Source organism: Euprymna scolopes, chromosome 5 (genome assembly GCF_053919585.1).
Source record: "Euprymna scolopes isolate OS-2025 chromosome 5, ASM5391958v1, whole genome shotgun sequence".
NCBI classification, from domain to species: Eukaryota; Metazoa; Mollusca; class Cephalopoda; order Sepiida; family Sepiolidae; genus Euprymna; species Euprymna scolopes.
In genome coordinates, this window is record NC_136486.1 from 104,976,357 (window position 1) to 104,992,839 (window position 16,483).

General features: G+C 31.7%; 2 protein-coding genes across 2 annotated transcripts in view; one reads left to right on the forward strand and one right to left on the reverse strand.

Moving 5' to 3' along the window:
* Window positions 1-10,720, forward strand: part of LOC145276946 (fibrinogen gamma chain-like) — a 150,957-nt gene extending 140,237 nt beyond the window's left edge. Inside the window, exon 3 of the mRNA XM_080128451.1 lies at window positions 5,970-10,720. Within this exon, the coding sequence (XP_079984577.1) occupies window positions 5,970-6,619 (650 nt within the window). The 3' untranslated portion in view covers window positions 6,620-10,720. The remainder of the gene's footprint in view (window positions 1-5,969) is intronic.
* LOC145276618 (uncharacterized) overlaps window positions 2,516-16,483 on the reverse strand; it is a 160,743-nt gene continuing 146,775 nt past the window's right edge. The window contains exon 27 of the mRNA XM_080127811.1: window positions 2,516-6,613. The gene's annotated coding sequence lies outside the window, so the exon portion shown is untranslated. The remainder of the gene's footprint in view (window positions 6,614-16,483) is intronic.

The window sequence follows — 16,483 nt, forward strand, 5'->3', positions numbered from 1 at the left end:
ATTGCGGTGCGTCAACCTTCTTTGTGCCGGCAAAAGGAAACATCCAACGCATTGTTTCTCTTTGGGGAACTTTGAATCTTTTCTCCCGTTTTTTTTCCTCCCTCGTTGTGCCAATATTTAATCGTTTTTAAACGTTAATAAATTTATTTTAGTGTCCCCGTACTTTTGGCACATTTAATAAGTTCCCCATTAGAACTCTTTATTTTTCGACACAATATTATTTTGTACGCTATCGATTTTCTCCTGATGCGATGATAGCCGAAAGAGCTCTCGAGAAACTTCCACTTATTATTTTCAAAACTATATATAAATTCTGTACCTCTCTCTCTCTCTCTCTCTCTCTCTCTCTCTCTCTCTCTCTCTATATATATATATATATATATATATATATATATATATATATATATATATATATATATATATATATATATCCAAGCTGTACACGGCCACGCGTTGCTGTGGCTCAGTTTGTTTAAATTGTACACACAAAAAGACAAAATATATGTTTCCTATGTTTATGTTCTCAATATTTGTGGATACACTATATTTTCAGGTGTTCCTTTTTTTTTTTTTTTTTTTTTTTACAAAATTTAGCTATTTCCCTTGTGTTTATGTCACATGTCACGTAACAAAAGAAACATAGCCGAAATCATTTTTCGTTGAGTCATGGAAGACTTAAATAATTTTTACACGACAATTAGGTAGATAACATTGCTTATTGCTGAAATTGACTAAAAAGTTAAGTAGTTATCATGTTTTTTTTTTTTTTTTTATTAAATATCAACTTTTCGGCTGGCCGATTTTTTATCAGCCGACTTGTACAATGAACACCCCGTATATATTTTTCTGGTACTCTTGAAAAATTTGCTCACAATCCTCGGGATTTTGCGTCAATTATGGTTCGAGTTCGACCCACAGTCACTAGATTAAGCCGAGCAAAGTAAAAGATGCAGGTGAATATATAAAAAAAAACAAACCGGGAAAAAATAGAAATATAATAAATAAAAAATAACAAAAAACCTACTGTAAATTTACTGAATATATATATATATATATATATTTATTTTTCTCAAGAAATACTGCCTTTTGTTTATTTACTTTTATTATTTTACTAGCGGGGGGTACCCGGCGTTGCCAGGGTGTTTGGAAGTGTGTATGTAGGAGGGGTGAGCCTGTTTTAATATTATAAAAGTGTGGGGACATTACATTTGAATGTAATGTGATTTTTAATCCTATTAATGTCATACTCACACGGGAAAAATGAGTTCATTTTATTTATATAGATAGAAGAAGAAGAAGAAGAAGAAGAGAAGAGAAGAAGAGAACATATGTCTTTGCAAAAAATAAAACAAACAAACAAAAAAAAACAAAAGAAAAATGTCGATTTAGTGTTTCAACAGTTTAACAACGCTCGACTTCATCGGGTGATTGCCAGTTGATCCCTAACCATAATTGGCAGAAAATCGCAAGGATTCGGGCCAAATTTCGCACGAGTACCATTCTTTTTTTTCCTCTAAATTTTTGGAGAGGTTTATTAGCGATTACAAACTAACAAATTTAACCAAAACGCAAAAAATTCAATATTTAAAGATTTTTAAGAGATGCTCAGTTTCTAATACTAAATTCTAATAAATGTTATTGTTTCCTTATTGGAAACACTCAAGGAAAACACGAAACAAAATTATTGCCCGTATGAAAGTAGTTCTTTTCGTCTTTTTTTCATTATTTTCAGCATATTATTCTTGATCTAACACTCATCTACCAGACGCTGCAAGTTTTTTTTTTTAATACCAAAAATTCAATATTTAAAGATTTTTAGTGGTCAATCAGTTTCTAATATAACGTAAGTAGATATAAAAGTGTGTGGTGGTTTCACGATGAAACTTATTATAACTTAGTGTATTAATGTTATTTTTTAAGTAAAAATAATAATTAGATTTGGATATAAATTCCTATGAATAATTGATAGGAAAGCGACCACACATGGCTAATCTAAATTAAATTTTAATAATATGATTACATTTTCAATAATAACGTGATTAAATTTTACCCACTTAAAATTTGTGAAACATTTCTAATATACGCATACTGTAAACAAATTCTATTTACATTAAACGAGATACTGATGTTGACCGAAAGTTCGTTTTAGTGATGTCGCGTGACTGATGAATCACCGGATGGCGGTGATATTTCCCCAAATAAAAAATTGCAACATCGTTACAAAGAAAAACACCTAATTAATTAAATAAAAATTAAGTATAATGTTATGATTATATATATATATATATATATATATATATATATATATATATATATAAAAAGACATGAATTGGTACGATGAAAATAATATACCAAAATATCGATACAATCGGTACTATGGTTATTTAGATTATCGATTACGAACAAATATACATTTTAAATTTATATATATATATATATATATATATATATAGTAAAACCATTAATAATTGTGAATTATCAGTTAATTTCAAAAGCAAAAACAAACAAAATCAACTTGAGTGTACGATCGTTTCGTGAACGATGTTCATTTATTTAAAATTGATAGTAATTATTGACAATAATTCACAAAGGTTTTTGTTTTTTCTTGGAACATAATCTCCTCATTAGCAAAAAAGTTTAGGACACCAAAACAAAACTAGCATCTGTGTCGTAAGTAGGCGGATAGTGCTTATTAAGTTCCATAAGAAAATTTGTTTTAAGTTCAGTCAGTATATCTTTGGGCATACTGCTGTATCTTGTCTCTCATTGTCTCATTAGTTGATATATATATATATATATATATATATATATATATATATATATAGAGAGAGAGAGAGAGAGAGAGAGAGAGAGAGTAAGTTATAAAATATATGTGAGTAAATGAAGAAGTTATATATATATAGGGAGAGAGAGAAAGAGAGAAACTCCGTTCATATATCTATAACGTAGTTGTTACATGTCAACACTTGGAACCCACATGTTGTATGCAGCCAGTCGCAAGGAAACAAAGACGAGGAAATAATTCGACGCACATTTTTCAATTGAAACAACATATATTAATTTGCAGGTGCTTCCAGAAAAATGCTTCGTCTCTTGTTCAAAAGGCTTTCTCGTACCCCAATTTGTTTAACAGGCTCCTGCTGTGTCCAACGCAGGGTTCTCTGTCTTTGTCCGGCCATGTTTAAGACGCGTCTTTCCCTATTTATATCTCTCCTTTTCGGCCACGTTTTTTCTTTTTTTTATATAATTTTTTTCCTTTCATTCTTTCTCGCTGTAAAGTCAACTCGCTCACTGCTCGGCCATTTGCATACGTTGGCTGTTGCTGCTGCTGCCATACTCGCGTCCGCGCTCTTTTACATATCAGTCGTCTCCTGTTGCGTCTAAAATATTTTTTCTTTAATTTGTCGCACTTAAGTTTGAAATAGCATCTTAAATGCGTCCGCAAATTCAATCGGAGAATTTTTCCGTTAGTCGGTCTCTTAGATGTAACGTTCAAATAACATTTATTTTTGTCGGTCGTACTTAAGTTTGAAATATTATTTTTATATACATCTTCGCATTTTCATAAGAGAATATCTCCGATTTTCCATCTGTCATGTATAATATAAATCTCACCTGTCTGTTTAAATGTATGTATGTATGTATGTATGTATGTATGCATGCACGTATGTATGTATGTATGTATGTATGTATGTATGTATATCTCGCATAAACTTTCAACAGAAGCGACGGATTTTCACGAGATAGATATTGTTTGGAAGTTCGACCCCCTCGGGCGACAAATATCGAACAATTGGTCAAAAACATTAATTCCTTCATCCTTAACTTTTGTACAGGGAGGGGTCACTTTTTTCGCCGATATTTTCGAAAGTCATCGCCTCTTTTCGATTGTGTAGCCTTAATTTAACCCTTCGCCACTTCAGGTTTAACGGTGGGCGCAACAGCAAACATATCACGTTTTTGTTTTCACTTTCTTTTCCTCCTTCGCGATACGGATTCGAGCCTATCTACCTACTACCACTTTTTTGCGCTCGAAATTTTCCCTTTTCTTCTTTTGCTCAATCAATATCCTTACACACACCTCCACTTTCTTTTCCGCCTTCGCGCCACGGGTTCGAGCCTGCCTGTCTGCCTGCCTATTATAACTTTTTTATTTTTGCTCAACACACACCTACAAACACCCAGGCAACGCCGGGTACTCATGCTAGTACATAAATATAAAATGTCAATTTGATTGCTAAACGCGCAACTTAAATGGATGTATCTTAAGAATATCCATGTTTTTAATTTCTTCTTCAATTTTGTCACAATTGGTTTTTCCTTTGACGTTTTTATATTTCGTTTATTTCGCTTAGCTTCAAAGGTGTCCGCGGATGTTGTTTACTGCTTAATAGACAATTCCCGAGACGAAATTTAATTTTCTAACGTTCTTATTCGTCTCTTATCTATCGAATTGTTTTTCTCGACGACATTTCCGGAAGTAAAGAGCATTCAAAACCCCATCGCACACAAAGAACAATCAGAAAAAAATACTTATGGATTCTTCACTGTCCCTCTTCACGTCCTCAAACGATTTTCTTGCCAGGATAAAAACGAAATTACACATCTTCAGAAAAGAAAAGGCTATCAAATTTGATATGAAATTTAATGCTTTTTTATATTAAAAAATGTCACATCTTTTTTTTTTCTGAATATTTTAGATGAGGATAGATAATTCGTATTATTTGGATTATTCACATTCCTGTTCTCATCTTGAGTGTTATTTTCACAATGTTTCAGCCGATGTAACCCTTGACCTTCTTCAGGCGTGTCTTGTCGAACTTGGAAATCTTTCTGTCGAACTCGAGGATCTCCACAAAATTTCAAACGGAACCATTTATTTAACCCACGGGAATAGCATGCTCTCTGTCCGTCAGCCATGACCGGGTAGAAATCCTAACTAATTTGCAATCGTATTCCAAGTGGTGTCGCCCGCACTGAAAATTGAACCTTCAATCTCTTGAAGAGTGTGAATTACGACTAAATTTACCCAATTTATTTATCCATTACGCTATGGGTTCTTGAAAATCGGAGGTTACATCGGCCGAAACGTTGTGGAAACAACACTCAAGATGAGAACAGATAAAACGGATCTTTTACTTAATTTGGAACAAGACCGAATATTTATAAAATACATCCATTCAATCTGCGCGTTTAGCGACAAAAATTCTATTTCAAACTTAGGCATAATAAATCAACAGATGGGCAGAATCTCTTGTAAGCTTACGTGGACACATCAAATAATGCTTTTTCAAATTCTCGCTGGTTTGTAGAAGAACATTTTAAATCATTGTAATATATCTTATTGTTATTACTTAAACATACCACCATGATTGATTTATAACTTTTTTCAAATTATTCATGTATAAGTCATTATTTTCTGCAATATTCTCTTACATGTTTACCTACGTCCTTCTTTCATCAATAGAAAGGAAGGTCATCTTCCATCATGATAATGCTCGTCCTCGCACAGCGCACCTAACCGAAGATCTCATAGGAGAATTTGGCTTGGAAATCTTTCCTCGTCCTGCTTATTCTCCTAATCTACCTCCCTCGGCTTATCACTTATTTACATGACCTTAGGGTAGCGTCACGTGAGAAGATTCCTATTTCACGTCAAAACCCAAAGAAATTTACAAACGAGTCAATGCTCGTTGACAGATGAAATCAAGTTATAGACAGCAAATCTTGTTATCGTGTGAATAAATATTTTCCAAAACACACAGTTTTTCATTTCCAAGAGGAAATCAGCTAAACTATACTGCATAAATTTAGAGGTTTGCACCAATTTTTAACTATTATTATTTGCTTTCGCACGGCGGGCAAACATTTGACTGCAGAATTGTTCCATTATTTGTTTCAACGTTGTAATTATTTTCCTTGGTTGTACATCGTTTATGATTGTTTTGTTTCCTGTTCTCATCTTACAGATTGCCACGATATCTACACCAGTGGTCGTTACCTGAGCGGTCTGTATGAAATCCAACCGAAGAGTGCGGCGCAACTTGACCACGTCTACTGCGAGATGATCAATGGCACAGGTTGGACAGTCTTCCAGCGCCGATTAGAGGGGCTCACAAACTTCACCCGCGGCTGGCTGGAGTATCGCTATGGGTTCGGAAACCCTTATGCCGAATTCTGGGCGGGCAACGATTTTCTTCATCTCATGACGTCACAGAAACAGTACATTCTGCGAATTGATCTCTGGGATTGGCAAGGCACACGTCGCTACGCTGAATACGACTTCTTCGAGGTCGGATCAGAGTGGGACAAGTACAAATTGAGTGTCAGCGCCTACCAAGGTAACGCCGGTGACTCGTTGAGCTATCACAATGGCATGGCGTTCAGCACGAAGGATTCTGACAATGATCTTCACCGCAAGCACTGCGCGGCCGAGATGAAGTCCGGTTGGTGGTTCAATGATTGCTTCTCGAGCAACTTGAACGGGGTCTACCACAAGGGCTGGTACACAAGTCGAGGCTCGAGTTTCCCAGAGGGCATTGTCTGGTTCACTATGAAGGAGTCGGAGTACTACTCGGCGAAAAAAGTCGAGATGAAATTGAGGCCGAAATATCTATAAATAAACAAAAAAAAAGAAAAAAGATGATGAAAAAAAATACATAAGCTAATAATAATAATGAAAAATGAACTTCATCTTATTTTTTTTAGCTGCAATTTTTAGCTGAGTTTCCCGCGATATATGTTCTTTATTTTTTTTGTTAACAAAAAATATGTTCCTAAAAAAATAAATAAATTAGCAAAAAATAAATTGGTAAAATAATTTGATAGAGGATAAATTCGTAAAAGAAAAAATTGGACAGTCGAGACCCACACGTTGTAGTCGCAAAGGAGACAAAGAATAGAAAAGAGGAAAGAACTTGAACTCCTGCTTTTCAGGTTAAAAAAACTTTAATCGATCATTCTCCCACCACGCGTCACTTCTTCTTACAACTGTGACGTCTCAATCCTATTTTCAGACCCTGGTGTCTAAGTTCTTACAACAGAAGATAACTAACATTATCTCAGTCTAAGGATAAAAAAAACCATCAGTGACAATAACGCCTATGTATCCTATAAACCTAGTCGTTTTCACTTGTCCGTTTTTGCACTGTTTTAATCTGGGTTCTGTCTTTTGCTGGTTTCTCTACGCCCACGTTTTTGTCTTATTTACTGTTTATATATCTAACACATTTATGAACATCTATATTGGTCTACCATATTTAAATATATGTATATTTTACGTCTGTATAGATATATAGTATGTTGATTTAGTGTAAGGTACCGCCCAATCGTTAATAAAATCTACAATTATTTCTGTAATTCAACAATATACGGGATAAATAAGCCCCAGTCTATGCTCGAATTATCACTCAAGTTTTAGTCATGAATTTTGCACAGGTCTATGTTTTATCGCTATCCAATGATAACCACACGTGGATACGTAATTATCACTATCCCTGACACGCTTCTCTCTTGGTACTGCCCTGTTTTTTTTTTTTTGTGATGATCATCCTCTTAATTTATGGAATAATCTGGAGATTGTTTTAAGAGAGATTATTTCTCAGATAAAAAAACAAAAAACAAAAAACAAAACAAATCTAAATGTGGGATGAAATAAAGTTATCTTTTGGCTCATTTTAATTATTGCGGTGGGGATTACCATACATCAAGATCAAAAATCACTCAAGGAGAAGGCTTAATAGGTTAAGTAAAAAAAATCAGCACTCAAAGTTAAAACGCCGGAAGTGGATTCAGTTTACTTAAATATGAAACGGAACATAAGTCACTAAACATGAAACGAAATACGAAACCATATAGACACAATTTATTTCAAAAACTTATTTTAGTTTAAACACTTCTTGTGCTATCATGAAACAATTAAAAAATGATAAAATTTCATTTTTTTTACAATACTATAAATATGTTTTGTTTTAAAACTTGTGTTATCACAAAACAACTAATGAGAATTTTTATTATTTACATTTCTATAAATGGAGTCTTTTTAATATATTTACATCTTTCACAAGATTTATCACAGAATTTTGTAATAAATAACGTGTGAAAGTTTTATTAACACTTCTTGTGTTAATAAAAGAATAAAACTTATTTTAAGCATTTGTATAAAAAAAAGTTCCTTAATATGAATGAATGTAATTTTTTCATAAATGATGTATGAAAGTTTTTTTTTATTAACACTTCTTGTTTTATGAGAATAAAACTTAATTTCGTGTCATGATTTATGACTTCTGTTCAATATTTAGGTAAATGAGTCCACTTCCGGCGTCTTAACTTTGAATACTGAATTTTTGGACTTAACCGGTTAATGATATTGGAATCATTGCTACTAAAAAAAATATGAGAAAAATAACCATTGGAGTGCTAACATTGACCCATGATACATACTGCGTTTGGTTACTTTTGTGTCAGTTCACGATAAGGATTCGATTACTTTGAATTTGAAGATTGCCAAATTACGTAAAGTGTGAAGCACATTCTTTATACACCTACTGATGAAGCTATCTTCAAAGTGTTCTAATCATTCATATCATTGATCTGCGATGAGACAAAAGCACATCCATGATTGAAATCTGATTGACAAAGTCAAGTACAGACAGAAGTTTATTCGTATCAAATATGCTTGAGTTGCAGAAAAGACCAGAAATTATATTAACGATTCCATAGATGGTATTCTCTTTCTACCAGTACAGTTATTGTTAAGATATGTCCAATCTCTGCGTTTAGTGATAGGAACCCAAATCAGCAATGATAAGACAAAAACTGTTTGGGCATTTGTAATGGAAACTTGCTGGACATGTCGGGGCTAGACTGATGTTTATTTGTATCAATATTACGAATTTTATTAATGATTCATAAAATCTCCATCATAGAGTGGAGATTTTTATTATTAGAGTTGACGTGTATTTTTCAATGATGTCGACCAATTATAGGCTGGACCATCATAACTGACAAAATCTGATTTTAATAAATAACCGAACAAAGAGTAAGTAACAATATCGTATGGTTTAAGTACTGGTATTGTTTAATGACGAAGGTTAAATCTATGCTCAATATATGAATACATTTAGACGTTTTTTTTCTGGAAGAATTATTTTTAATTTAACTGAAAGATAGGAAATATGAAAAATTAAAACAATTACCAATAAATATAAAAAGCAAATCCATCAATTTATATACGAGTAATAGCGGTAATTGGTTTCTTGGGTGTGAACGTTTATCAATGACGAAAGGTCAATTCGTAGCTCAAGAAATTAATATATTAACGTATAGATAATTATTTTTTAATTTAGTTGAAAGTTATAAAGACTCAAAAATTAATGAAAATTGATTAAAAATATTTTTAATCTCAATTTTTTTCTTATCCGTTTAGTGATAATAGTCTAAGTCAGTGGTGATAAAACAAATATGGTTGGACATTTATGACTCGAACTTGGAGGACATGTAAGACTGAAGTTTATTTGGATCAAACATCGTTTAATTGCGGAAAAGAGTATCATTAATGGTTCTATATGTAGAATTTTTAGATAGTAACCATGTATAATTAAGGTTGACGTGTATTATTGCATGATATAGACCAATTATAGGTTGGGCCAGCTTTGCCTATAAAATCTGATTTTAATAACTAACTTGTTAAAGAGTAACAGTTTCGTATGATTTAAATACTGGTATTGGTCAATGACGAAAGGTCAATTCTTAGCCCAGGAAATAAATATATCTCCATATAATGACGACTTTTTCGGGAATAATTGTTTGTAATTTAGTTGGAAGATTGAAGAAATAAAAAATGAAAACAATTACCAACCAAGTTAAAAAGCAAACCTATCAAATTATATACGAGTAATAACGGTAATTGATTTATTGGATGTAAACATTTATCATACAGATACATTGTTTAGCCTCCATTTTATTTTCTTATTCGTAAAACGCGGAAAACTCTTGTAGATAACATTGCAGCAATGGCTGAAATATCGACTCTACACTTTAGTTAAGCGGTACAGTATTTTGACTTCTACATGTGTGTATCCCCCAAAAAGGAATATTTTCGAAACAATTTTGTGCGTCATGTATTTTCAATTTATTACATTTTATTATTGCTTTTGTTTGGTTTTCGTTTTGAGTTTCGAACTACGCATAATCAGTTAATCTGATCGCAATTATTGTGAATTCAAAATGGCGTTTCTTAAATCTTCAATATCAAATTGGATTAAAAAAAATAATAAGCATCTTCTCATTTGCCATATTTTATCTGATAATTTATAGATAATATTGTTGCGATTGAATGTGTTACCGTATTGTACAGGAGATAGATTTTGTTTTTTAAAGAGACGAGCTGGCAATCTTCGAAATACCGATTGGCAGAGATCTCAAAAATACTCATTAACAACAACAACAACAACAATAATAACAACATATTTTTACTTATAGAATAATTTAATGTTTCAGTCTTTATATTCTATGCACCTCAACACATTCTGTTGTAGTTATGAAATATTGTAATTTATTTTATCTTAAATTGTTTTAAATTGTTTGAAATCAATGAACGTCTACAGTTATTGGAGGAAAAGTGAAGATCGGAATAGACAGTAATTGTGTAGGTAATAAGACGAGAAGAAAGAGAGAGAGAGAGAGAGAGAGAGAGAGAGAGAGAGAGAGAGAGAAAAAGTAATTAAAGAAGGTACAGTATATATATGTTGATGATATTCTTTAAGAAGATAGAGAGAGAAAGAAAAAAAGAATGGGTGGGGACAGGATGTTGGTTGGATATCCTGTCCTGTTTGTCGTTTGGGCGGTCGGGTTTCGATCCTGGCTTGAGGTTTTTGCCTGTCTGGCCGCACTGATAAGCTGTGAAACAGCGAAACAGTACTGTATGGGGATGACTATATATATAGGTAAAAAAACGGCATTATTTTTGCACCATATTAATATATATATATATATATATATATATATATATATATATATATATATATATGGTAAAACTGGTAATTAGTAAAAACCTGAAGAGAGTGCTCAACACCATTGCAGAGCAAATATGTGTTTTATTTTTTTATTACCATTTTATCTGTTTGGTTACATATGTTTTAGATGTTGAACCATGTTTACGATCTAACAGCCTCGTCAGACCTTACAGAAGTTCTGTAAGGTCTGACGAGGCTGTTGGATCGTAAACATGGTTCAACATCTAAAACATCGCTCTCTCTCTCTCTCTCTCTCTCTCTCTCTCTCTCTATATATATATATATATATATATATATATATATATATATATATATATATATATATATATATATATTATTACCGTTTTATCTGTTTGGTTACATATGTTTTAGATGTTGAACCATGTTTACGATCTAACAGCCTCGTCAGACCTTACAGAAGTTCTGTAAGGTCTGACGAGGCTGTTGGATCGTAAACATGGTTCAACATCTAAAACATATGTAACCAAACAGATAAAACGGTAATAATATATATATATATATATATATATATATATATATATATAGAGAGAGAGAGAGAGAGAGAGAGAGAGAGAGAGAGCGAGTGAATTCACGCAGAAATAAAGGGAGAGAGAGAGACAGAGAGACAGACAGACAAAGAAAGAAAAAGGCAAATAGTTAAGTTATATATATTATATATGTGTAAAAAAAGACAAAAAGAAAACAAATTAAACACAGAAATCAATAATTGAAAATGAGAGCGTTATCTGTTCAGTTCGAGTAATGGAACGTTTTTGAAGACGCTCATTTTCGATTAATTATTTCTGTGTTTAATTTCTTTTCTATTTTGTCTTTTTTTTTTCTTACACATCCTAGACACATTCTAGAGGGAAACAGAATCTCAAAATTGTAAAAGTATACTCAGTGTTAGAATAACGATAAAACCTTCATGAATATAGACTGAAATGGAATAGCTTCGAATATAAAAGATAATTGTAATTGAAGAATCATTTGCGCAAATGTTCAAATTGATGTCCATTATTGTTCAGACAATACTGATAACAGTTAAAGTGTGAGTATGTTTTTGGTACACTCTATATATAAAATATAGTCATTCACAGAAAGACGTTCGGTCGAAGTGTATTTACGCAGAGAGGTAAAGAGGGAAAGAGAAAGGGGGCTGGGAGAGAGAGAGAGAGAAAGAGAGAAAGAGAGGGGGAGGAGAAAGGGTGGGGGTAGAAATGGCGAAAGAAAGACACAAGAAGAAGAGTGCATTAGTTAAGTTGTTCTTTTTGAATAACCTGAATAACAGAGGGGGATGATCTATTTTGAACATAGAAATAGAAGAGATGGGATAAAGAGAGTTATGGATAATATTAAAAACGTGCAGAGTGAACAGTGAAGAAAAAGAAGTAAAAAAAAAAGAAGTAGAAGTTTTATATGTTGACATTAACTTTTACATGAGTGAAAAAAGGTGGGAAATATTGAATGAAGCAAAGAGATAGGTTAAGAGGGAGAAAGAGTGAACGAGAACGAGAGAGAAGGAGAGAGGGTTTTTTTAAAACAAAATGGAAGGAGATCGCGAGAAAGATAGAATAAAAACAGTAAAAAGAGATATAGACACATTGACAAATAATAAGAAGTAGAAGGAATAAGTTGTACAAGTCTATATGTTGGCATTAGATGAACAAGTGCAGATGGGAAAATATTGAATGAATCAGAAAAAAAACAGGTTGAGGGAGAGAGAGAGAGAGAGAAAGAGAGAGAGAGAGAGACAGAGATAGAGAAAGAAAGAGGGGAGAGATAGAAGAGTAAAAAATAATATAAACAAGCAATATTAATAATTTTTTCAACCTGTGCTTTAAAATATATTGTTTGTATATACTTGCACTATGATTTTTATATTGTTCATAATATTTAGTGAATTCATTTATAATCGTGATACGCATGACCAAGTAAAATAAGTTCATCTGCGGAGGAGTTCATTTATTTGCAGCGTTTCAAAATTTCAGAATCTTCATTCTTATAAGAGTAAAAAGTAATAATGACACGCGGCCTTTTCCCATAAACTTTATTCTAAATCATAAATTACTTTCTATTCCCAATGATGAGGCTTCAAAATAAATTATAAATGCTAAAGATTACCGAAAGATAACTGTCTATGACCATTTTTATAATTATTATCATAAAAAAATAAACGATGGCAGCCATCTGATTTGTCCGTGGCCATGGGAAATTTTTTTAGCTGATTTTAAAGCCTTTAGCGTGCAAATTGGAAGCAATTTTGGCCAGGTTTAAAATTTATAGATAAAGGTTTAGTATTATAGTGCTTTTTGTTCGATTCTAGACCCCCCCACAAAAAAAAACAACATATTTTCAGCAGAGCTTTTATCGTACAACCTTAAAGTCTTATTTATAAATATCATCTAACAGAAGGACGACCAGTAGCAGAAAACTTAAATCGATGTTAAATTATTATATCAATCAATAAAATGCACACTAAATCATTGATGATTCGAGTTTTTGAATATTGATCAATTTGATCCCAATTTTCTTTTCAAAACGTGAAAAGCAAATATCCACCCGGAAAAAATTATTATTATTATTATTATTATTATTATTATTATTATTATTATTATTATTATTAATAATAATAATAATAATAATAATAATAATAATAATAATAATAATTAGAACAGAATTTAGAGCAATGTTTATTTGTACGGTTTTATTATTTCTTGGTTTGTTATTTAAAATGTGTGCAGATCAGAATCAATTCGTAATTTAAAACTAGTTTAAAAGAGGAAAATCCGAGGTCACTTTTTCAATCATCACAATTCAATTATTTCCATTCCATCAAAAAAAAAAAGAAGTAAGATATAGACTCCTATGCACAAAAAGATTCCATAACCTTAATTCCGTACACGAATTTGTCAAATATTTACGCCTGTTGAGAAAATAACAAAGAAGAGTGTCACCTGGACAAACCTTGGCCAGAAAAAAAAATGAAGCGACCATTTATGTTCGAAAATAAAATTTTAAAAATATTAAAGACACGTTTATCATCTCCCAGCTAAACAGGTGGAAAAATGATTGACTAGTATCGATATGCTGACTTTCCAATTTGATCTCTCGATCTATAAAAGCAAGGAATTTTTTGTATCTGATTTTTAAGGCTCCGAAACAGCTTTTACTTGTTTCGTGTATTGCTTGATCAATCTATATATATATATATATATATATACATATATATATATATATATATATATATATATATATATATATATATATATATATATATATTAAGTAATGTGATTGATAATTTAAAATTAAAAATCAAATTTTAATTAAATTAAAAATCCGTTTCATAAGAAAGAACAACAACAAAATCAATTATCTGTACGATCGTTTCGGAAAACAATGCTTTTTATTGTGGTATACATCAAATTATGTACAATAATTATATATAGTTTTTTGATAAGCAAGGTCTCCTCATCAGCAAATTTTGAAGGGTTTTTATTGAATTTAAAAGACACCATATATATATATATATATATATATATATATATATATCATGTGTAATGCTTTCTAATATATCCGCACTTTTTAATTTTTATTTAATTTTCTTTTCGTTGACTTGGGCATTTTTCATATTTTGTAGCGTGTTGTTTTTCTGAACGAATTTATTTGTAATCATACTTTGTGATCTTTACACAATAAAATATATTTACACCAAAAATATTTCTTAATATTTTTTTAATATTTTATGTATTTGTCTTATCAGATATTTTTTTTTACTGCAAAATATATATAAAAAAAAATTTCTTTACGCTCTTTTACAGTGGGTAAAAATATCCTTTTTGACGAGAAAATTAAATGAAAATTAAAAAAGAAAACAGGTGAAGCATGCATGGTCCTCCGTGAGTACACAGTGAACGAGGCATAAAAAATGACTAAGTTCAGCATTTGGCCACGCCTTCTCCCATTTAGCCACAAAAGTCCCCAGAGGAGGTCAAATCCTGTTGAAAATGAACAAACCATGCAGTTTTAGGCCTTAACATATGTAAATTTGAGTTCTGCACCATGCAAAAAAAAAAAAAAAAAAGAAATGATTACACCCATCATTTGCCCCATCCATTTAGCTCCAATAGTCCCCAAGGCCTTAACATATATAAATTTGAGTTCAGCATTATGCAAAACTGCTGAATAGACATACACAGAAAATTTTTGACAAATACAGCAAAATAGTCCCACACATGGAATAATTGTTTTAAATTTTGTATAGAATACAAAACATAATATCGTTTGTATGCTTAAAACCCCCCTCATTACATTGAAATCACTATTCTAGAAGCATACATGGACTTTTAACATTATATATATATATATATATATATATATATATATATATATATATATATATATGTGCATATCATGTGTAGTGCTCTCTTCTATATTCGAATATTTTTTAATATTTTTTATTAATGTTTGATGTATTCGACTTGATCAAATATTTTTCTTTGCAAAACATATAAAAAATAAAAGAATTGTTTTTTACGATATCTTACATGGAGTAAAATAATTTTTGTGGACGCGAGGAAATGATGAATGAAAATTAAAAAAAGAAAACTAAAAAAAAACTAAACGGTGTTTATGTTTCGAAATTTATGAAGTGTGGATTTTAGTATTCGTGTTATTTGGATTCTTCGGGCTACTGTTCTCGTCTGTAGTGTTACTTTCAAAACATTTCGATCGATGTAACCGCCGAACTTCTTGAGCTATCTCTCATCAAACTCAGGAATCTTTCCGTCGAACTCGTGGCGTAGTGAATTAAGAAACTTATAAAAATATAGTTGCAAGTTACACTCTTCTGGAGTCTGTAGGGTCAATCGTCAGAGCAGGCAACACCCGAAAATACTATTGCGAATTACTTAGGATCAATACTCAATCATGGCTGACGTAAGGAGAGCATGCTATTAATGCGTTAAATGAAGGGCTCTGTTCGAAATGCCGTGTAGATTACCGAGTTCGACAGCTAGATTACTGAGTTCGACAGCTAGGTTACCGAGTTCGACATGTTTGACCTGAAGAAGGTAAAAGATTACATCGACCGAAAAATGTTGAAAATAAGACTCGAGATAATAACAGTAGAATCCAAACAATACAGATTAGCGTTATTTGTACATTGCGTTATTACTCAAATATATTAAGCGGGTATTCATCTTATTGTTTCATTTTAGATATTGTTTTTGCGATGACTCCGCAGGGCATTGAAAGTACTTGGATAATCACGGAAGACTCGTTAATTCCTTCAACAATGCGAAAATTCTAATAAAGCTAACAAAAAAATAAAACGCTGTAGCCGACAGATAAAAAATTGCTGCATATCTATCTATCTATCTATCTATCTATCTATCTATCTATCTATCTATCTATCTATCTATCTATCTATCTATCTAAACACGGTTTTACCCATCTCTTTTACAATC